This window comes from Bos taurus, chromosome 3 (genome assembly GCF_002263795.3).
Source record: "Bos taurus isolate L1 Dominette 01449 registration number 42190680 breed Hereford chromosome 3, ARS-UCD2.0, whole genome shotgun sequence".
In the NCBI taxonomy this organism is placed as follows: domain Eukaryota; kingdom Metazoa; phylum Chordata; class Mammalia; order Artiodactyla; family Bovidae; genus Bos; species Bos taurus.
This window is the reverse complement of record NC_037330.1, coordinates 21725505-21747697: the sequence shown is the minus strand read 5'-3', so window position 1 is coordinate 21747697 and position 22193 is coordinate 21725505. Positions and strand designations below refer to the sequence as shown.

Below are 22193 nucleotides of genomic sequence, written 5' to 3'. Positions count from 1 at the left end.
CAATAGATATAAATATCAAGAGCATAAATAATAGTAAAATAAGAAGTGATAAGCTTTGAGTATTATCTTTATATCATTTTTAAATTTATGTAATTTGTTAATAACTGTTACTTAGCACTGGCTCACAAAATTCCAAGAAATTTAGCAAATGACTCTTACAAGCCAGTACAAGTAGCTCCAGCACACCGCTAGGTGAAATGGAGGAGAATCTGATTCAGAAAGAACAAGAACACTCTCTTTATCAGTTGAAGTTTGGTCAGTCTGTCCCCTCTCTTATTCTACACAAATCTCAGGAAAAATCAAAATATACTTCTTTGGCCACTTGAGAAGAGACAAAAGAATAGGATTTGTTCACTCTTATGTCATTGAGAACTGTAGAAAGAAGTAAAGTTATTCATTACAAATAAAAATACATCAAATAAAATCAGCCAAAATATTCTGCATGAGATTTATCACATCACTTCTCTGCCTAAAATCCTTCAGTGACTCAATTGCTTACCCCCAATTCTAAATTCCTTAACATGACTTACAAAGCATTTGTAAGTGACTACAACCCACTTAAAGAAGACCTCTGTTTTTACCTGCCCAGAATCTATTCTCCCTTCTGCTCTAATAACATCTCTATTGGGATTTATGCTTCCTCAATTGGATATAATCTTGGTGAGATTCTTAGTAACATTGTTTTTTCTTTTGGTTACAGCTCAGAGTTTTATTCAGCAAACAAAGAATAGTACACCCTTGAGGCGGGAGGGCAGGCCGACCCCAAAGGAGAGCCCTCAATCCATCATGGGTCAAGTTTTGTTTGTTTGAACTCAAATGGGCCAGTCATACACTCTCTCCCTGGAATGTGAATCTTGAGTCTAGTAACAGAGACTGAAACGTAGTTGGGATTCATTTATCTTGACAGAACCCCTTGAAGAGATTCACAATTAGTTCCCTGCTTACCTAGATTTCTGGCAAATGCTTAGTTCCTCTTTTTACAGATCATGGTTCATCAACCTTTCTTCAGTTTGCTAAGCTACTCCAGAGTTCCTTTTTTTTCTAATGTTGCCAAAATTATTCCTGTTGCTTACAAGCTTCTAACTGGTAGGTACACCACATCCTAGCCTCATCTCCCACATTTCTAGCCTCATTTCCCACATCCATCCACACATGCATATGCCCCAGTCTTACAGAGCCATTGGCTGGTCCCCAACATGGACAAGCCTGACATTTAGTGATGAAGGAACTTCATAGTATTTCAGGACTCTGCCCTGTCCAGCCTTTTTTCTGTAATCAGCTCCTTCTCATCCTTCAAGATTCAACTCAGTTGTCTTCTTCTTTATGAAATTTCACAAAATTCCCTATACAAAGTGAGTTGCTCCCTCCTTTTTGATCCCTTAATATTTGTGTACACTTGATCATAGCACTTATCAAAAGTGACTTCAAAAAGAGACTTCATATCGTCACTTCAAATCTTTGTTGTGATGAGACAGAACCGAGGAGAATACACTTGCCTGACAATATTATTATATAATCTCTGAATATTCAGTACTTAGCACAGTGAATGGAACATAGTAATGTCTGGGGAATGAATGAATACTACTCCCAGGGCAGAAAAGAGATAATTGGCTAAGTATGCCCCAGCACCAGAGCAGGCTGACACTGTAAGGAATGTATCTGAGGAAGAGCTTCCTTGAAGGTCCCAGGAATTCCAGGTTTAAGGCACTGGGCTTGTTTTATCATAATTACAGGGAAAAAAAAGAGAAATTTTCAGACTAATTGCTGGCTGTTATCACCCAGAGCAGCCTTGGAAGCCATATGTCGACAATGGCAGTCAGTCTTCAAATGACTACAGACTAGAGGATCACTACCACCCCCACCAACACCTCTTCCAATACCCATGAATCAGACTTTTGGATTTCACATGAAACAAAAAATAAACTTGTGTCGTATTAATTCTCTGAGATCTCAAGATTTATCTGTTATCGGGCCTAGCAGTATCTTTATATAAATTGAGGTTAGATGTAGCTATAACAAAACCCTAAGATATGTGGCTTTAGCTTGACAGGTGAACAGTGAGTGGTGAAGAAATGAAAATCAAAGGTTGCAACGATTGAAGGCTTCCTTGGCAGCCCCATGGTTAAAAGTCTGAGGTCCCAGTGCATGGGGCCTGGGTTTGATCCCTGGTCAGGGATCAAATATAGCTGTGGTATATGCCGCAGCTATATACCACAACTAAGACCTGCACATGCAAACCAATAAATAAATTAAAAAAAAAAGGTTACAAAGACAGAGCCTCAGGCTATGCCATGCAAATATTTAGTAAAAAATGTAGTCTGTGATGATTCATGTATTAGTTATCTATCGCTTTGTAACATATCACTCCAAAACTTCACAGCTTGAAACAACAACGTGCATGTGTGCCAGCTAAGTTGCTTCAGTTGTGTTCAACTCTTTGCACCCCCGTGGACTATAGCCCATCAGGCCCCTCTGTCTATGGGATTTTCCAGGCAAGAGTGCTGGAATGGTTTCCCATGCCCTTCTTCAGGGGGATTTTCCCAATCAGGGATCAAACCCATGTCTCTTACATCTCCTGTATTGGCAGATGGGTTCTTTACCACTAGTGCCACCTGGGAGCCCCTGAAACAACAATATGTATTATCTCTTATAGCTTCTGAGGGTCAGGAACTCTGGAGCAGCTTGGGGTCTCTCATAGGGTTGCAGTCAGATATTGACAAAGTCTGCAGTCATCTGAAGCTTGACTGAAGAGGTAAGATCCACCCATTCACGTGGTTATGTGACACAGAAGGTTGGTGCTGGTAAGTTAGTATCTCTCTACTTGGGCCACTCCATGGGTCTGCTTGAGTGTCCTCATGAACCAGTGGCTGGTTTCCCCTAGAACAAGTGAATCAAGAGATTAAGGCAGATGCTTCAATGTCTTTTATGACCTAGGTTTGGAAATCACATACCATCACTTTCATTGCATTTTTAGTCACATTCTCTAAGATTGCTCCATCTACTGTGCAGAGAATAAACTAGAGAGGAGCAAGATTTGAGGTAAAGATGCCACTTGATTCAGAACTACCTCTGACTCATCTGAACCAACCAAAGCCCTGGACAAGGCATCCTAAGTGCACACTAGGTCAACACCAGGGTCAACACATCCAAAATGAGCCTAGATAAGAAGAAAGAACCAACTTGCATAGCCAAGAAGGTTTGGAAGAGTGGTGACCAACTTGTAAAGAAGTTCAGTCACATGGATGTTTATCTAGTGTGAAGATTTTTGGAGACATTCTAAAATCAAAAGCAGGGGGTAGCAGTTCCTTGGATCACCCACATCAGTCCTTGACCTGGACAAAGGTGTTAACAGTAAAGAGAATTTTGAATTGTTTCTGTTTTTCAGTAACTCAGTCATGTCTAACTCTTTGTGACCCCATGGACTGCAGCACACCGGGCTTCCCTGTCCTTCATCATCTCCTGGAGCTTGCTCAAACTCATGTCCATTGAGTTGGTGATGCCCCAATCATCTCGTCCTCTGTCATCCCCTTCTCCTCCTGCCTTCAATCTTTCCCATCATCAAGGTCTTTTCCAGTGAGTCAGTTCTTTGCATCGGATGGTGGAAGTATTGGAGCTTCAGCATCAGTTCTTTTAGTGAATATTCAGGATTGATTTCCTTTAGGATTGACTGGTTTGATCTCCTTGCAGTCCAAGGGACTCTCATGAGTCTTCCCCAACACCACAGTTCGAAACCATCAATTCTTTGGCACTCAGCCTTCTTTATGTCCAACGCTTACATCCATACCTGACTACTGGAAAAACCATAGCTTTGACTAGATGAACCTCTGTTAGCAAAGTAATGTCTTTTTTATATGCTGTCAAGGTTTGTCATAGAATTTTGAATGGTGTCTTTCAAAGCTTTACACAGTCCTGGGGCCAGTGGGTTTGTATACCTTTTTCTGCTGCAAGCTTCATTGAGACCCTGATCCCCACCATGCATTCCAGTAAGCGACTAAGGTAAACTGTTTGCCTTGATAGGCTAACGCAGCATTCTGCACTATCACACAGCCTTGATAGGTGAGAGTCTAACTCATCATCTGCTTCACAGATGCTACTTCTTCCCTGATAGATGTAGCCAGGGACACAAAGTTCTCTAGCTAAGACTCTCCCTTAGTAGGGATGTCTCCACTGCTCCCTGGCCTTCTGGATTGGGGACAGGACGTCTGAGAGGTGTTTGGGCTGCTTAGTATGAGTAGCATTCAAGTCTAAGAAAGTAAGATACATTTCCTTGTGTGTAATAAATCTGAGTCTCAGTGATTCAGACTGTAGTAGACTAAACACTCTGGTCCAAGTTGCAAGTACTGACTTCCAGGTATTGACTGCAGCCTTGAATGCAGCCAGTCTCACATTGGGTGATGGCCTTCAACTGGGGACAGCTTCAGGATGAGATTATAGGGACTTCACGGACTAGGTAGAGGCCTGGTGGAAAAGGATAAGCTCCACAGCAGTGCCATTAAGCCTTCACGAAATGAGTATTGAATGGATGAAGTAGTGATTATATCTACATTTGAGCAATTCCAACATGAGTGGGGCAACTATTTCCTAAAATAACTCATCTTCAGACTCTTAAAGAATTATTCCTTGTTTTGAATTAAATCTATGTTCGTTTAACTCCTTTGTCCTACAAATATCTTTTGAGGCCATATCAATTCTATCCATTCTTTCCAATGAAGACAACTGTCAATGTACCTGAGCCTTCTTTGTTCAATTCCTTTCATCTGTCCTTATCTGATGACTCACCTCTGAGCATGCTCCAATACATCTATTTGCCTCTCAAAAGTGTGGTAAAAAAATCAGAAATTTACTTGATTAGCTGTATGTGCTAAAACCTGCCTTTATATTCTTCCCTCTTTATGCCATTGTTTGTGGACCCAAGCTAAGTTGTGACATGTAGAACGCATGATTTGTGGTATAATCCATTATTATTAACTTCACCATTATAAGGACTTCCCTGGTGGCTCAGATGGTAAAGCGTCTGCTTACAATGCGGGAGACCCGGGTTCTATCCCTGGGTCAGGAAGATCCCCTGGAGAAGGAAATGGCAACCCACTCCAGTGTTCTTGCCTGGAAAATCCCATGGATGGAGGAGCCTGGTAGGCTACAATCCATGGGGTCGCAGAGTCAGACACGACTGAGCAACTTCACTTTCACCATTATAAAAGAGAATTAAAATAAGATGTTATCTCAGGCCGCACCTCCGTTAGCCTCAGAAGTGGAAATGCTATCCTGCATTACAACTGCTTTAGAATTTTCAGACCTCGTTGTTGTACTTTGCTCCTTTTGGCCAGGCCCCCTCTAATTAATCCCCGCCCCCAGAACGTCCCCCCCACCCCGGCCCCGCCCCCCGCTTTCAGCTCCTCAGCGTCCCTCCCACTCGGAGCCCGAGGCGGGAAGCGCTGGACGTAGTTGCTGATTGGCTGGCTGGGGCGCAGCTTGATGGCGTCGGGCTGGCGAACCCAGGCCCCCAGGCGACTGCCGCCTGTGTTAGGGGGGCCCGTGGCCTATAGTGCTGTGGCTTCGGGGAAAGTGGAGGCACGAGCCCTCGTTACTCTTCACCATGAGTTTCCTGATCGACTCCAGCATCATGATTACTTCCCAGGTGAGCCACCGCGTCCCGCCTCTGGACTCCTCAACCTGTCTCCCGAGTCGTCTTCTCCAGGCCTCGGTGATGCGGGCTGGCCCGGAGTCTCGCCCTTCTCGCCTGCGGGTAGTGCCTGCCTCACCCGTGCTCAGAGCTCCGAGAGGGTATGGGATTTGCTGCGTCCGGCTACCTGCTCCCTCGCTGTCAGGAGGAGTCCCGCGGCCGTCCGCGCCCCCACTCATACTCCATTCCTCCTCCCATCCTACCCCACCTCCCGGTTTCCTTTCCACTTTGGGGAGAGGTCAGGTGGCCTTAGGGCTCAGAACCGGTGCCGCGAGAAGGGAGCTGTCCTCAAAGCGCCCCGAAGCTCTAGACTACGCGGCTGATCCATGGATTAGGGAAGAGTGTGGTTCCGGGTGCAGAGTGTGCGACTCGCCAATCCGGCTGGCTCCTGGGGACACGTGAGGTTAGTTGTCAAATTCTGAATCCGGATGCGGAGGAATTTGCCGCCGTCACTTCAGAGATCTAAGTATCCGTTTTCGTTTGTTAATACCTCCAACGTGTATCCTCCCGGCCACGCTTTCGGATCTTTTTCTGACCCTCTTTCCTTCATTCGTGGAAGAAATGGCTTCATTCGATGGCTAATGAAGATTAGCCATCTGCATTCATTCGTACAGTCAATAAACACGTTTATGGAGCATTATATAAAGTTCTGAGGATACATAGCTAAATAAGACATTGACTTGTCCCTGCTCTGTAGAAACTTCGTTTAGTGAGCTTTTTGTTTTTACTATGTAAATTTTTTGAGTTACTCTTTTATTTTCTACACAGCATTTATCATAGCACTGATACCATTTATGTATTCATTTATTTATGAATTTACTTTTTTTGAGACCCTATCTTTTTAATAGCTCTATCCTCCCTCCAAGTGCAGACGCTCAGTAAGTATTTATTGGCCAACTGTTAAAATTTGTAGAAGCTCAGACTACCTAATTACTGATCTCCTCCCACCTCATTTCTCCACTAACTAAAGGTATTTTTCTTTAATTGCTCTTTTTTTCAAGTGGCACATGACAGAAACAGTTCCTTTTAGGAGTTTAAAGTAAATTAAATCTTAGGTTGTTTTTTTTTGTTTTCTGTGTTTGTATTGAGTTCAGTTCAGTCGCTCAGTCATGTCCGACTCTTTGCGACCCCATGAATCGCAGCACGCCAGGCCTCCCTGTCCATTACAAACTCCTGGAGTTCACGGAGACTCACGTCCATCGAGTCAGTGATGCCATCCAGCCATCTCATCCTCTGTCGTCCCCTTCTCCTCCTGCCCCCAATCCCTCCCAGCATCAGAGTCTTTTCCAATGAGTCAACTCTTCGCATCAGGTGGCCAAAGTACTGGAGTTTCAACTTTAGCATCATTCCTTCCAAAGAAATTCCAGGGCTGATCTCCTTAAGAATGGACTGTTTGGATCTCCTTGCAGTCCAAGGGACTCTTGTAGTAGAAGCCTAATAAATATTTAATAAAAAGCACCTTTCTGGAGAGGTGTGATTGCCTTAGAAACATCTCCCCCTCATTTTTCATGTTTTATATGAACTGAAAGATTTATTTGAAAGGAAATCTGAAATCAGAGATCATATATTGAAGCTGGTTCACCCCAGGCAACATCTTGGTATAGAGATTGTTCATCATTCCACAGGATAAAGTTCACATCCTTAATTGGCTTATGTGGTCTCTTATGATGAAGACTCCGCTCTTAACCTCTTCAGCCTTGGCCTTAACCATTTCTTTGCGACCCCATGGACTATAGCCTACCAGGCTTCTCCATCCATGTGATTTTCCAGGCAAGAGTACTGGAGTGGGTTGCCATTTCCTCCTCCAATACACTAGCCTTACTGAACTTCTTTTAGTTCCTTAACCTGGCCATGCTGTCATGCCTCCAGGTTTCCGCCAGTCTGTTCTCTTTCTGGACCTTTTTCCCATACTCCTTCTTTCTCCCGACTGAGTCCTACTCAGCCTTTGTTTCTCAACATGATATCCATAAAACCTCTTCCAGACTGGACTAGATATCCCTTGACATGTTTTCCTAGTACCCTTTGCCCATTTCCCTTATAGTAGCACTATCGCATTGTTTCATAATTCCTTGTCCATCTCCTCCATAGATTACAAACCTTGAGACAGTGTCCATGCTGTCTTGTTCACCCTTACCCTTAAGACCTGGTACATATTAGACACCAATAAATATTTGTTAAATAAAAATGTAAATAAATGATCCAAGAAAGGAATCTTTTTCTAGTCGGTTCTTTAAACTATCCTGCTAATGGCCTTTTTTTTTTTTTTTTTAATCTGTAGCTAATTTTCAATTTAGGAGTTATCTTTTGTGACAGCAACTGTTATCTAACCTCTGTTTTCAGCCTTCTCTACAGTTATAAGACTTATCAGTTCCAAAGTACACTCTAAGGCTCAAGGTCAAGACTGCACAATTTCAAAAATATTCTCTTTTTTGAATAAATGCAGTGCACATTCTTGTTTTATTTGCAAAATGTTTAAAGTTGCTTTTCCCTTTTGCATGCTTTTTAGATCCTGTATAATCTTGCCAGAATTTGTATTAATCCTGGACTTCTTGAATTTTCCTGGTATTTTTTTATATTAGTTGTGTAAAAGTCTTTACACTTTTTTTGTCAATATGAAAGGAAGCCACAATGAAATATAAAGGTGCGTATCTCTTCTCTCTTTTTCTCCCATTTCCTGCCCCCTCATATAGACTTATCAATTTCATTTGTTTTCTTTTTCTTGTCTAAAGTCCCATTTCAGAGTGATCTTAATGAAATATATATTTTTTATTATCCATCTCACCATATACACTGCTCTTTAAATGCCTAACTTCAACTGCAGTCATGACTTCAGAAATCATTTAAATATTGCCTCTAAACTATGAATTTAAATGTCTCCACTGGTAATGATTTAAAATAGCCAAAGGATCTCATAAGTAGTCTAGGGGTATTTTGTCCTAATCTATTCACCCTCTTCCTTTTCTACTTGGTCTAAAATCATGGATCCAAGCTCCTTCATATTCACTTGTTTCTTTGCCTGCATGTAAAGTCCACAATTGGATCACTGCTGTAGTTTGTCTACTGCTAACTCAGGAGCCAGTACTTTGGCCACCTGATGCAAAGAACTGACTCATTGGAAAAGACCCTGATGCTGGGAAAGATTGAAGGCAGGAGGAGAACGGGATGACAGAGGATGAGATGGTTGGATGACATCACCAACTCGATGAACATGAGTTTGAGTAAGCTCTGGGAGTTGGTGGTGGACAGGGAAGCCTGGTGTGCTGCAGTCCATGGGGTCGCAAAGAGTCGGACACGACTGAGTAACTGAACTGAACTGAACTCATGAGCCTGAAGGCTTTCGTAGAAAATCACATATGTGCAGATTGCTGATGCCTTGAGTTTATGGACACCCTTAGGTCATTGATTCTTTTTTTTTTCTTTAATCAGCTCCTTGTTCCCTTCCCTTCATAATTTCTCTGAGTTTTTAATCACTCTTTTCAAAGCCCCTTTTTTCAATTTCACCTCTCCTGCCCTTAGCAGATGACCTTGCCTCCTACTTGATCAACAAAAGTGAGGCCAAAAGGTGTGAGCTCCTTCTACATCTTAATCTAAGCAGTTGTCTATGTCCATGACCATTCCCAACTCCTTTCCTCCCATGTCAGAAGATAAGGTGCCTCTTACTCCTGTTTAAAGCCATGTTTTCCACATGTACCTTTGATTGTGGAGCAGCTTGTTGTGAAGTGATTATAAGCACAAGCTTTGGGGTCAGCCACACAGACTTCAGCTTGATTCTGACACCCACTATAAGTGAGTTAATTAGGCTACAGTCTCATTCTTGGCTGTCCCTTGAGTAATCTGTGTTTATTGTCTCTACTGTGTTACCCCCCATGCACCCCCAACCCAGTGAAGTCTAGTTCCTGCCTCCACCTCACTACTCAAACTGTTTTCCTTAAGGTCAGCGTTGACCTCCCAGTTACCAAATCCTTTGAACATTTTTCAATCCTGGTTCTCTTGTCCGTCTACTTTTTTAACATGTCTTTAAACTCTATTCCCTTTGGTTTCAGGATACCACACTGTTCTGGCACCTATTATTTCTCTGACCATTCCTTCTCTGTCTCCTTCCCGGTCTCTTCTTCCCATTCCTACTCTCTACTATTTTCTTCTTGGCATATTGCTCTCTTCACTCTATATACTATTCCTGAATGATCTCATATTCTTTGACGGTTTCAACTCTCAGGTGTGTCTCAGCTGTCCCTTCATAATCTTTTATGTCAACTTGGGTGGCCCTCAAGCACTTAGTATATCTAAAAGTGGACCCGTCATCTTCCTGTCTCCCATCCACATTCCCCAATTTTTTTCCTCCAGTAGTCTTTATATAAAGTGGATGGCCTCCTTCTTCATCCTATATTCCAAACTAATCATCCTTAATTCCTCCCTGCTGATTTTACCTTCGAAGTACTCAAATGTGTTGCCTCCTCTCCAACTACTGATGTTTTAATTCAGTTCAGTTCAGTTCACTTCAGTTGCTCAGTCGTGTATGACTCTTTGCAACCCCATGAACCGCAGCATGCCAGGCCTCCCTGTCCACCACCAACTCCCGGAGTCCACCCAAACTCATGTCCATTGAGTCGGTGATGCCATCCAACCATCTCATCCTCTGTCATCCCCTTCTCCTCCTGCCTTCAATCTTTCCTAACATCAGAATCTTTTCAAATGAGTTAACTTTTCACATCAGGTGGCCAAAATATTGGAGTTTCAGCTTCAACATCAGTCCTTCCAACGAACACTCAGGACTGATCTCCTTTAGGATGGACTGGTTGGATCTCCTTGCAGTCCAAGGGACTCTCAAGAGTCTTCTCCAACAGCACAGTTCAAAAGCATCAATTCTTTGGCGCTCAGCTTTCTTTATAGTCCAACTCTCACATCCATACATGACCACTGGAAAAACCATTTTTTACTGTTTTAATTCAGGCCTTTGTTATCTCTCATCTGAACTGCTGCAGCAACCTCCTGTTCTGTTTCTTTCTCTACAGTGTTGTTTCCTTCAGAGAGTCCCCATAGTTTCTCTGTAAAATAAACCTGGCCATGTCTTTTCCATCCTTAAATAACTCATCACCTACAGACTATGATTCAAGCTCTTTACAGTGACCTTTGGGGCTTTCCATCATTGGTCCTCTATTCCTCCCCTCTTTGCCTCATTTTTAACCACTTTTTTCTTTGAACTTTGTCTCCCAGCAGTGCCAAACCATGTGTAGTTACCAGTATATACCATGCTATTTCTCACCTCTGTGCCTTTACTCATGCTCTTTGCTGTCTGAAATAGAAGACCTGTCCACCCCCACTACCTGTCTTTTACCTGCCTAATTCTTTTTCAACACCTTAAGAGAGTGTTTGGTTCTTTTGTTTGTTTTAAAATATTTTAGGGACGGTGGGAACCTTTGAGTGTATGTGAATATCTTGAAGCCTCTCTCTAGAAAAATGCATATAATCCTCAAATTTGCACATGATACCAGGTTTTAACTCTAAATTAAAACCTCCTTCAGCCAAGGTATTATCTTCCCCAGAAAAATCTGTCCTAACCCCATACCAGATTTGTTTAGTCTCCCTCTTTCATGTTCTTTAACAATATCATGTGCATGTCTCTATCATTGCATGTCCCATATTACACAATAATTACTTGGTGTCTTCACCACTATACTATACCTCCTTGACAGTAGTAACAATCTTACTCATCTTTGTGTCCTCATCACTTAGCACAGTACATAGATGTTGTTACCAAAGAATTGAGGTTGAATGTTCCTGAAGAACAAGCCATCTTTCACTGTGCACCATTTATCCATTCAGCAAACATTTATGGGGAGCCTGCTATGTCCCGGGCATTGTGCTGGGTGCTAAAATACAAAGATTGACAAGACAAATGTGACCCTTATCCTCACAGAACTTACAGTCTTTTTAAAAAGAGTGTATTTAAATTAGACATTAAAAAACTGTGTGGCAAATGCTTTAGTAAGGGAAATGCAAGGTAGGATAATAGGATTATGTAAAAAGAGTAAGTTATCTATATTTGGGAGGCCAGAGAAGGCCTTCTAGAAGTAATAATAGTAAAGATTTGTAGGATAAGTGAGGAGGAGACTGGAGAGAAGTTCCTGTCAAAGGATAACATCTGCAAAGGTCCTGGTATGAAAGAATGTTATATCTAAAGAAGCACAGGCAGTTCCATGTGGCTGAAAACACGAATTTGGTGGATAGGAGGGACATAGTAAGAGGAGGAAGAATCTGCTAAATCATACTCGAGAGTTCACACTTGCTCCTGAAGTGAGTTGGAAGGCATAAAATAATTTTATTCTGAAATAATGCCACTCACAGCAACATGGATGGACCTAGAGATTATCATACTAAGTAAATCAGAGAGAAAGACAAATACCGTATGATATCACTTATATTTGGAATCTAAAGTATGACACGAACTTACTTATGAAATAGAAACAGACTCACAGACATAGAAAACACACTTATGGCTACCAAAGGGGAAAGGGGGTGAGGGAGGGATAAATTCAGAGTTTTCAGTTAGCATATGCAAACTATATAAAATAAGCAACAAGTTCTACTGCATAGCACAGTATTGGAAACCATATCCGATATCCTGTAATAAACCGTAATGGAAAGGAATATGAAAAACAATATGTGTGTGTGTGTGTATATATATATATATGTGTATGTATAACTGAATACACCAGAAACTAACACAACCTTTTAAAGCAACTATAATTTTTAAAAAGAATTTTATTTTTTGATAACATTCTTAGCCAATACAAGAAGAGGAGTTGTGTCAGAGTATGTGTATGTGGAAAAGGTATTTACCAGTGAAAAATAAATGAGCTTTAGAACAATGAACAGAGCTGTCATGTGCCTACTATCTTAATTTGTGCCCAACTTAAAACATGTTCTAAAACAAGGATAATTTCAAAAATTGAAGAGCATTTCAACATCTGGTCCACTCTTGAGGACTTTAATAAGTAGTGTTATATGAGTGGATGTCACCTTTAATCTCTAAAATAAGCTATTTAGTTAGGCAACCTTTTATCGTAAAGTGGTCTGTAAAAGGCATTTCTCAAAAGATTGTGTATTGACATGCTGATCTTCTATCTTCTTTCTCCTCTAGATACTTTTCTTTGGATTTGGGTGGCTTTTTTTCATGCGACAGCTGTTTAAGGACTACGAGGTAAGAAGAGATCATTTTGATTATGCTAATATTATGTGAACTTATTGTTTTAAATGGGAAAAGAAAAATACCTTCATTAAAGAAAAAATCATGTTTGAGAAAAACAATTATCATATTATATCGCTTATATGTGAAATCTAAAAAAATGATACAAGTGAACTTATTTACAACATAAAAGTCGACTCACAGACATAGAAAACAAACTCATGGTTACCATGGGGAAAGTGGAGAAAGCAGGCAAAGGGATAAATTGGGACTTTGGGTTTACAGATATACACTACTACATGTAAAATAGATAAGTAACAAGGGTCTACTGTAGAGCACAAGGAATTGTACTCAGTATCTTGTAATAACCTGTAATGGAAAAAATCTGAAATATGTGTGTGTGTGTGTATATATATGAATCACTTTGCTGTACACCTGAAACATTTTAAATCAGCTATACTTCAGTTAAAAAACCATTTATGCTTGAACTTTCATGACCTGTGATGGTCAAAAAAAATAAAAAAGGATAATCATGTTCACTCCCAAGATGGGAAGCTTTTGCTACTATAATATATAATTCTTAAATTGAAGAATATAATTAAGCTTAGTTGATTTTTTTTTTTAATGCCCAGAAGCCAGGATCAAGAAATATCATGGTTTAGTCATATTAGTATACACATCAATAGCAAATAGTTCTTTGAGAGAGAATTTAACTTGTAATGTCTCATAAATATACTCATTCATTTGGGTATCTGGCATTCAGTGTTAATTATCAGTCTCACATCCTAAGTTAATTCTAAGGCTGGTCTGAATCATATCTTAGGGTTTGAATTCAGAAAGACAACAGCCTACATTGGACATTTCCTGATTAATCTTCCTCATTTAGTAATAAGCTCAATGGTCATGGACTATCTGGGGTCATTTCTAGTATGTTCTCCATTAAACTTCCCCAGGGAGTTTGAGTTGTTGTCTAAAAGAGCCCAGATTTCTAGAGATTCTCTCCTGCTCATTACTGTAAGGCCTCCTAGGAGAGGTTCTAAAACTGTTTCAAGGTCTGTGCAGAATGTTGAAGGAACCCTTTTAGAACTAACCTATATATCTAAATCTGTCATTTTTTGTCAGTGTACATCAAGAATTTTAAGTGCTACTTCTGACCTTGTCACTTCATCTTCTTGTGCTTTAAATTTTTCATCCACAAGAGGATGATGGTAATAGTAACCTATGAATTAGAAGTACAACCTATTTTCATCTATTCTTTTAGCTCTAGACAGGTTACTGTCATGGTCCTGTTTCTAATAACTTGAGAATTTCTTCAAAATAAGTTTTCTGACTTGTAATCATCAACTCAATATTTCACACAAGGAAATTACTTTTCGTCTCTATTTGACTTTTAACAGGTGCGTCAGTATGTGGTACAGGTGATCTTCTCTGTGACTTTTGCATTTTCTTGCACCATGTTTGAGCTCATCATCTTTGAAATCTTAGGAGTATTGAATAGCAGGTGAGTAAGAGTACTAATTGGGTCTCCTCTTAAAGAGACCTATGTTACTTTCTTTATGGTGGAAGATTTACTGGCATCCCATAGCTGAAAAAAAAATCCACTGTGTAGTTAGTTTAGTCTCACTTTTCACTTTCATGCGTTGGAGAAAGAAATGGCAACCCACTCCAGTGTTCTTGCCTGGAGAATCCCAGGGACGGGGGAGCCTGGTGGGCTGCTGTCTATGGGGTCGCACAGAGTCGGACGCGACTGAAGCGACTTAGCAGCAGCAGCAGCAGTAACTGTAATAATCATAGCAAATATGGGTTTCAGGCACCTAGTAACTGGCTTGACAAAGATTGTGAAATAGCAGGAAAACAAGTCTGAACATTAGTTCTGAAGTACTAATTGAGACTGGGCTGTGAGAACCTAGGTCCCAGGCTTTACTATAAGAAGGTTTATTTTTCTCAAGCTGCTCTCTGATTGAATCCCAGGAAGAGCTCTTCACATTGTCCAGCTGATGGAGAAATCTCTACCTGGAAAGATCCAAATTCCTCAGAGCTAGTTAAGGGCTTCTATGAAGACTGAACTCCAGTTCTTACCAATGTAGTTAATTTTGTTTATTTCACAGGCATGTTCAAGTCTGATTGAACTTAAGAGTGTTCTTTAAAGCATTTTTAAAAAGTAACTCCTGTCCTCCTCCAAAAAATAGACCTGTTATGAACAGTCTATCCAAAATATTTCTTGCTTGTTAAACTGCAGGCTTCCTTTTTGCCAGTATTTGTGTTTAGAGTACATCAGCTATTCTGTGTAGAGTTTTGTTGTACCTTTTTAAAATCACTGCATGGAAAAGTCTTAAGAATAAAGTGGGATTGGCTCTGTAGTCAGGAATCAATGCTGAGCTAAGCTGTGTAACTCATTATATATAGATCCCTGAGTCTTGAGACTTATAAAGAGATTATATTCTCAAATTCCTATTTTGAGAATCAGAGTTGATGATCATAGTCTCGTAATGGATAAATTAAGAACTTGTAAAACAGGACAATGTTCTGACTTTGTGGTTTTTAAACTTGTTCTTTAATAATCCAAACCTTTCTTGGGTGAGCTAAATATAGATCCTATGACTATCGAGACTAGGCAAGTGTTATTTTACATGCTAATTATTAAATTTTATGTAAGGGTCCAGAAATAAACCAAAGCATATACAGTCAACTGTTTGACAAGGGAGCCAAGAATACTCAATGGAGAAAAGACTTCAATATCTTTTCAATATTGAAGAAAACATCTTCAATAAAAGATGGAGGGAAAATTATATATTCACATGTAATAGAGTGAAACTTGACCCCCATCTTATATTACTCACAAACATTAACTGGAAATGGATTCAGTTCAGTCGCTCAGTCGTGTCCGACTCTGCAACCCTGTGGACTGCAGCACACCAGGCCTCCCTGTCCATCACCAAATCCCGGAGTTTACTCAAACTCATGTCCATTGAGTTGGTGATGCCATGCAACCATCTCATCCTCTGTCATCCCCTTCTCCTCCCACCTTCAGTCTTTCCCAGCATCAGGGTCTTTTCTGATGAGTCAGTTCTTCGAGTCAGGTGGCCAAAGTATTGGAGTTTCAGCTTCAACATCAGTCCTTCCAATGAATATTCAGAACTGATTTTCTTTAAAATGGACTGGTTGGATCTCCTTGCAGTCCAAGGGACTCTCAAGAGTCTTCTCCAACACCACAGTTCAAAAGCATCAATTCTTCGACACTCAGCTTTCTTTATAGTCCAACTCTCACATCCATACATGACTACTGGAAAAACCATAGCCTTGACTAGATGGACCTTTCTTGGCAAAGTAATGTCTCTGCTTTTTAATATGCCGTATAGGTTGGTCCAAGGAGTAAGCGTCTTTTAATTTCATGGCTGCAGTCACCATCTGCAGTGATTTTGGAGCCCCCAAAAATAGTCTCTCACTGTTTCCACTGTTTGCCCATCTATTTGCCATGAAGTGATGGGACCAGATGCCATGATCTTAGTTTTCTGAATGTTGAGCTTTAAGTCAACTTTTCACTCTCCTCTTTGACTTTCATCAAGAGGCTCTTTAATTCTCCTTCACTTTCTTCCATAAGGGTGGTGTTATCTGTATATCTTAGGTTATTGCTTTTTCTCCTGGCAATCTTGATTCCAGCTTGTGCTTCATCCAGCCCAGTGTTTCTCATGATGTACTCTGCTTATACGTTAAATAAGCAGGGTGACAATATACAGCCTTGATGTACTCCTTTCCCTGTTTGGAATCAGTCCATTTTCCATGTCCAGTTCTAACTGTTGCTTCCTGATCTGCATATAGGTTTCTCAAGAGGCAGGTCAGGTGGTCTGGTATTCCCATCTCTTTCAGAATTTTCCACAGTTTGTGGTAATCCACACAGTCAAAGGCTTTGGCATAGTCAATAAAGCAGAAATAGATGTTTTTCTGGAACTCTCTTGCTTTTTTGATAATCCAACGGATTTTGGCAATTTGAACTCTGGTTCCTTTGCCTTTTCTAAAACCAGCTTGAACATCTGGAAGTTCACGGTTCACGTATTGCTGAAGCCTGGCTTGGAGAATTTTGAGCATTACTTTACTAGCGTGTGAGATGAGTGCAATTGTGCGGTAGTTGGAGCATTCTTTGGCATTGCCTTTCTTTGGGATTAGAATGAAAACTGACTTCTTCCAGTCCTGTGGCCACTGCTGAGTTTTCCAAATTTGCTGGCATATTGAATGCAGCACTTTCACAGCATCATCTTTTAGGATTTGAAATAGCTCAACTGGGATTCCATCACCTCCACTAACTTTGTTCATAGTGGTGCTTCCTAAGGCCCAGTTGACTTCACATTCCAGGATGTCTGGCTCTAGGTGACTGATCATACCACTGTGATTATATTGGTCGTGAAGATCTTTTTTGTACAGTTCTGTGTATTCTTGCCACCTATTTTTAATATTTTCTGCTTCTGTTAGGTCCATACCATTGCTGTCCTTTATTGAGCCAATCTTTGCACAAAATGTTCCCCTGGTATCGCTAATTTTCTTGAAGAGATCTTGAAATGTATTAAAGACTTAAATGTAAAACTTTAAACCATGAAGCTCTTAGAAGAAAATATAGCAGAAAAACTCCTTGAAAATGTTTTTTTTTTTTTAAATCACACCTAAAGCACAAACAGCAACATCAAAAACAAACAGTTGAACTATGTCAAACTAAAATCTTCTGCCCAGCAAAATGAACCATCAACAAAGTGAAAAGACCACCTATAGAAGGGAAAAAACATTTGTAAATCATTTATCTGATACGGAGTTAATATCCAAAGCATATAAAGAACTTGTAACTCAATAGCAAAAAAACAAATAATCCAGTTTTAAAACGGGCAAAGGACCTGAATAGACATTTTCCAAAGATTTATCAGGCCAACAGATACATGAAAATATGCTCAACATTACTAGTCATTAGAGAGATGACACCTCGTATCTGTTAGAGTGGCTATCATCGGAAAGACAAAAGATGACAAATAGTGGTCTTGATGTAGAGAAAAGGGAACCTTTGTGCACTGTTGCTAGGGTTGTAAATTGATACAGCTGCTATGGAAAACAGTGTGGAGGCTCCTCAAAAAAATAAAAATAGAACTACCATATGATCCAGCAATTCCAGCTCTGAAAGTATGTCCAAAGAAAATGAAAACACTAACTCGAAACACCTCATGTTGCTTGCAGCATTATTTACAGTAGTCAAGACATGAAACAACCTCAGTGTCCATGGAGAGATGAATGGATAAAGTATGAAATGTATATACAATGTATAGAATGAAGAAATCCTTCCATTTGTGACAACATGGATGGACCTTGAAGGCATTATGCTAAGTGAAACAAGTCAGACAGAGAAAGACAAATACTGTATGGTTCCACTTATATGTGGAACCTAAAAGCAAAAACAAAAATAAGAACACCAAACTCTTAGAAAAAGAGATCAGATTAGTGGTTGCTAGAGGGAGTTTCGGAGAAGGCAATGGCACCCCACTCCAGTACTCTTGCCTGGAAAATCCCATGGACGGAGGAGCCTGGTAGGCTCCAGTCCATGGTGTCACTGAGGGTCGGACACGACTGAGTGACTTCACTTTAACTTTTCACTTTCACGCATAAGGAAATGGCAACCTACTCCAGGGTTCTTTCCTGGAGAATCCCAGGGATGGGGAACCCTAGCGGGCTGCTGTCTATGGGGTCACACAGAGTCGGACACGACTGAAGTGACTTAGCAGCAGCAGAGGGAGTTTGGAGGAGGGGCAATTGAAGGAAGGTGGCTAATTTGCTGTGTGATATGTGGGAAAGTTAAGAGTAAATCCTAATTCTCATCATGAGAGTTTGAGAGTTTTTTGTTTTGTTTTGTTTTTTACTGTATCTAAATGAGAGAATGATGTTAACTAAACCTTTTGTAATCATTTCACAATATATGTAAATCAACCATCATTGTGGACTCCTAAAGCTTATTTAGTGGTCTATGTCAGCTATTTCTCAATAAAGCTAGAAAAAAAAATTTTTATTATCACAACCTGAAAGTTTTACTGCTATCTAACCAGAGGTCAGCACCATTCCTGTAAAGAGCCAGAGAGTAAATATTTTAGGCTCTGTGGGCCACACTATTTCTATTGTAACTACTCACGTTGCTGTTGCAGAGCCAAAGCAGCCAGAGGCAATATGTAATCAAATGGGTGTAACTGTGTTCCGGTAAAACTTCATTTATAAAAACAGGTGACTGACTGGCCATGAGTAATGTCTAGATTAGAAAGGACTTTGACTCAGTCTAAAACCAAAATTATTGTTTTTGGTAGCTGATGTCCCCCAACTTTTGACTCATTTATTGTTAATCCCATATAGTAAGATATGTCACTCAGTTACTTGGATTTATATTCCTCAAATAGCTTATCTTAAAGATTATGAAAGTAGCATTGCTAAATCTGGTTCTTCTCTAGGTCCTTTGTAGGGATTGGGTAGGCTAAGATGTATCTTCAGTTATACCTATTTTTTCATACTAACAGTTGGTCCTACAATGTAACAGAATTATGGATTGTGATCATATATTATTAACTGTGCATTGACTATTCACAATAGTTTTCAAAGGAAAATCTTCGACCTGAACAAGAGTATTCTTTTGGCTCATCTCTAAGCAGAAGTGCTGTAGCCTTCTATTCAAATACGTAATCTTGTTGGTATCCTTAATTTTCTCAAGAGACTATCACTTTACCCTCAGTTCAAATTGCAGTTAAAATATATGGTTTGCTTTTAATGGGCAATATGGATTACACTTGTCATTTCAAACCCACTGCCTCCCAGTATCTTTCAGAAATTTAGCTGAAATACTGAGTACAGTTGCCTGGAGGATGTGCATGTTGTTTCTCTAAATGCTCAAAAGTGGGTAATCCAGATGAGCAAAAGCTGTCAGTTTATCTAAACTAAATGGTATTGGCTCTCTGTAGGATAGCCTTTGCTCTGTGTTTTATGATTCCTGCCATATGCACTAAGGAGTAAACAGTAAGAAATAGCCCACTGAAACTCACTGATGTTTCTCTTGAAAGCATGGTGTGAAGAACATTGTTAATTGCCCTCATATTTTCTTCTTTAAGAAATCTTTGGAGAAATTTCAATATGATCATGGTAATAATTCAGTTATAATTAGTAATAATTATGCTGGAATAAACACAAGCTGGAATCAAGATTGCCGGGAGAAATATTAATAACCTCAGATATGCAGATGACACCACCCTTATGGCAGAAAGTGAAGAGGAACTCAAAAGCCTCTTGATGAAAGTGAAAGTGGAGAGTGAAAAAGTTGGCTTAAAGCTCAACATTCAGAAAACGAAGATCATGGCATCTGGTCCCATCATTTCGTGGGAAATAGATGTGGAAACAGTGTCAGACTTTATTTTTCTGGGCTCCAAAATCACTGCAGATGGTGACTGCAGCCATGAAATTAAAAGACGCTTACTTCTTGGAAGGACAGTTATGACCAACCTAGATAGCATATTCAAAAGCAGACACATTACTTTGCCAACAAAGGTCCGTCTAGTCAAGGCTATGGTTTTTCCTGTGGTCACGTATGGATGTGAGAGTTGGACTGTGAAGAAGGCTGAGCGCCAAAGAATTGATGCTTTTGAACTGTGGTGTTGGAGAAGACTCTTGAGAGTCCCTTGGACTGCAAGGGGATCCAACCAGTCCATTCTGAAGGAGATCAGCCCTGGGATTTCTTTGGAGGGAATGATGCTGAAGCTGAAACTCCAATACTTTGGCCATCTCATGCAAACAGTTGACTCATTGGAAAAAACTCTGATGCTGGGAGGGATTGGGGGCAGGAGGAGAAGGGGACAAAAGAGGATGAGATGGCTGGATGGCATCACTGACTCGATGGATGTGAGTCTGAGTGAACTCCGGGAGTTTGTGATGGACAGGGAGGCCTGGCGTGCTGTAGTTCATGGGGTCGCAAAGAGTCGGACACGACTGAACTGAACTGAACTGATGCTTCCCTTATAATTTGTTTTTCTTACATACACTATGATGTATCAAACTGATCGAATTTTCTATTTTACATTGACCGTTAGAAAATGTAAAGCTAAATTTATGACCCACCTGTAGCAAGTTTCTAGAACTCTAAGGTATGAATTTTCATAATAACCATCAGGCCTAGCCTGATATTCTACCTAGATTTTGCCATTGTTTTTCCTCCCTTTCATATTACCTTGTAGTTTTTTTCATCATCTTGTATTTAATATATACTTATAAGCCATTTAACTACTTAACCTTCTTTGAAACCAGGCCTAGTTTTAAGTCAGTTTAAAATCAATAAATACAAAGGACACCATCAAGAAAGTTTACCGATATCCCAGAAATGGGAGAAAATTTTTGTAAACCATAAATCTGATATAGGACTTCTATTTCGAATATGTAAAGAACTCTAACAACTCAGTGATAAAAAGACAAATAACACAGTCAAAAATTAGACAAAGGAAAAAAAATGGACAAAGGATCTGAGTAGGCATTTCTTCAAATAAGATATCCAAATGGTGGAAAAGCTAAAAAAAGGAACAACCCAAATGTCCACCAACTAATGAATGGATAAACAAAATGTGGTATATCCATACAATAGTATGAATATTATTTAGCCATAAAAAGAAGTGAAACATTGATAGATGCTGCACATGGATGGACGTTGAAAACTTAATGCTAAGTTAAAGAAGTCAGTCCCAAAAGATCATATATTACATGATTCCATGTACATGAAATATCCAGAATGTGCAAGTCCATAGAAACAGAGTATATTGGCACTTTCCTAGGACTGGTGGTGGTGGTGGTTTAGTTGCTAAGTTGTGTCCGATTCTTGCAATCCCCTGGCAGGAGTCCAGCTAGGCTCCTCTGTCCATGGGATCCTCCAGGTAAGAATACTGGAGTGGGTTGCCATTTCCTTCTCCAGGGAATCTTCCTGACCCAGGAATCGAACCCGGGTCTCCTGCACTGCAGGCAGATTCTTTACTGACAGCTACACAGAAAACTCCTCTTCCTAGGACTGGGGAGGTTGAAAGGAAAGGAGAGTGATTGCTAATGGGTACTGGGTTTCATCGTGGACTGATGAAAATGTTCTAAAATTGATTGTAGTAATGGTTGCACAATGTGAATATACTGAAAACCCTTATATTGTACACTTTAAATATGTGAATTATGTCTCAGTAAATTGTTATAAAAAGTCCTAAAAATCAATAAATAAAATATTTTATAAGCAGTAGTGAAAGTAATCATGCAGATCAGATGTTTAGTTATATTGAGGTTACAGAAGAAGTA

The 22193-nt window shown here is 40.1% G+C and overlaps 1 protein-coding gene and 1 long non-coding RNA gene across 9 annotated transcripts in view; one reads left to right on the top strand and one right to left on the bottom strand.

The window, feature by feature from the left end:
* Positions 1 to 2285: 2285 nt before the first annotated feature.
* On the bottom strand, positions 2286 to 5849 carry LOC132344845 (uncharacterized). Its single transcript, XR_009493870.1, has 2 exons — positions 5763 to 5849; positions 2286 to 2877 (listed from the first exon to the last, which is right to left on the bottom strand). It is a non-coding gene; the product is annotated as an uncharacterized lncRNA (long non-coding RNA).
* Positions 5451 to 22193, top strand: part of GPR89A (G protein-coupled receptor 89A) — a 59019-nt gene continuing 42276 nt past the window's right edge. For 6 of the 8 annotated variants that reach the window (XM_059884902.1, XM_059884905.1, XM_059884901.1 and 3 more), the window contains exons 1-3: positions 5451 to 5638; positions 12825 to 12884; positions 14267 to 14370. In XM_059884902.1, the coding sequence (XP_059740885.1) occupies positions 5597 to 5638; positions 12825 to 12884; positions 14267 to 14370 (206 nt within the window). In that variant the 5' untranslated portion in view covers positions 5451 to 5596. Of the gene's footprint in view, positions 5639 to 6008; positions 6087 to 12824; positions 12885 to 14266; positions 14371 to 22193 lie in introns of those variants that run through there. The other 2 variants (NM_001076970.1, XM_059884904.1) reach the window with 2 other exon arrangements.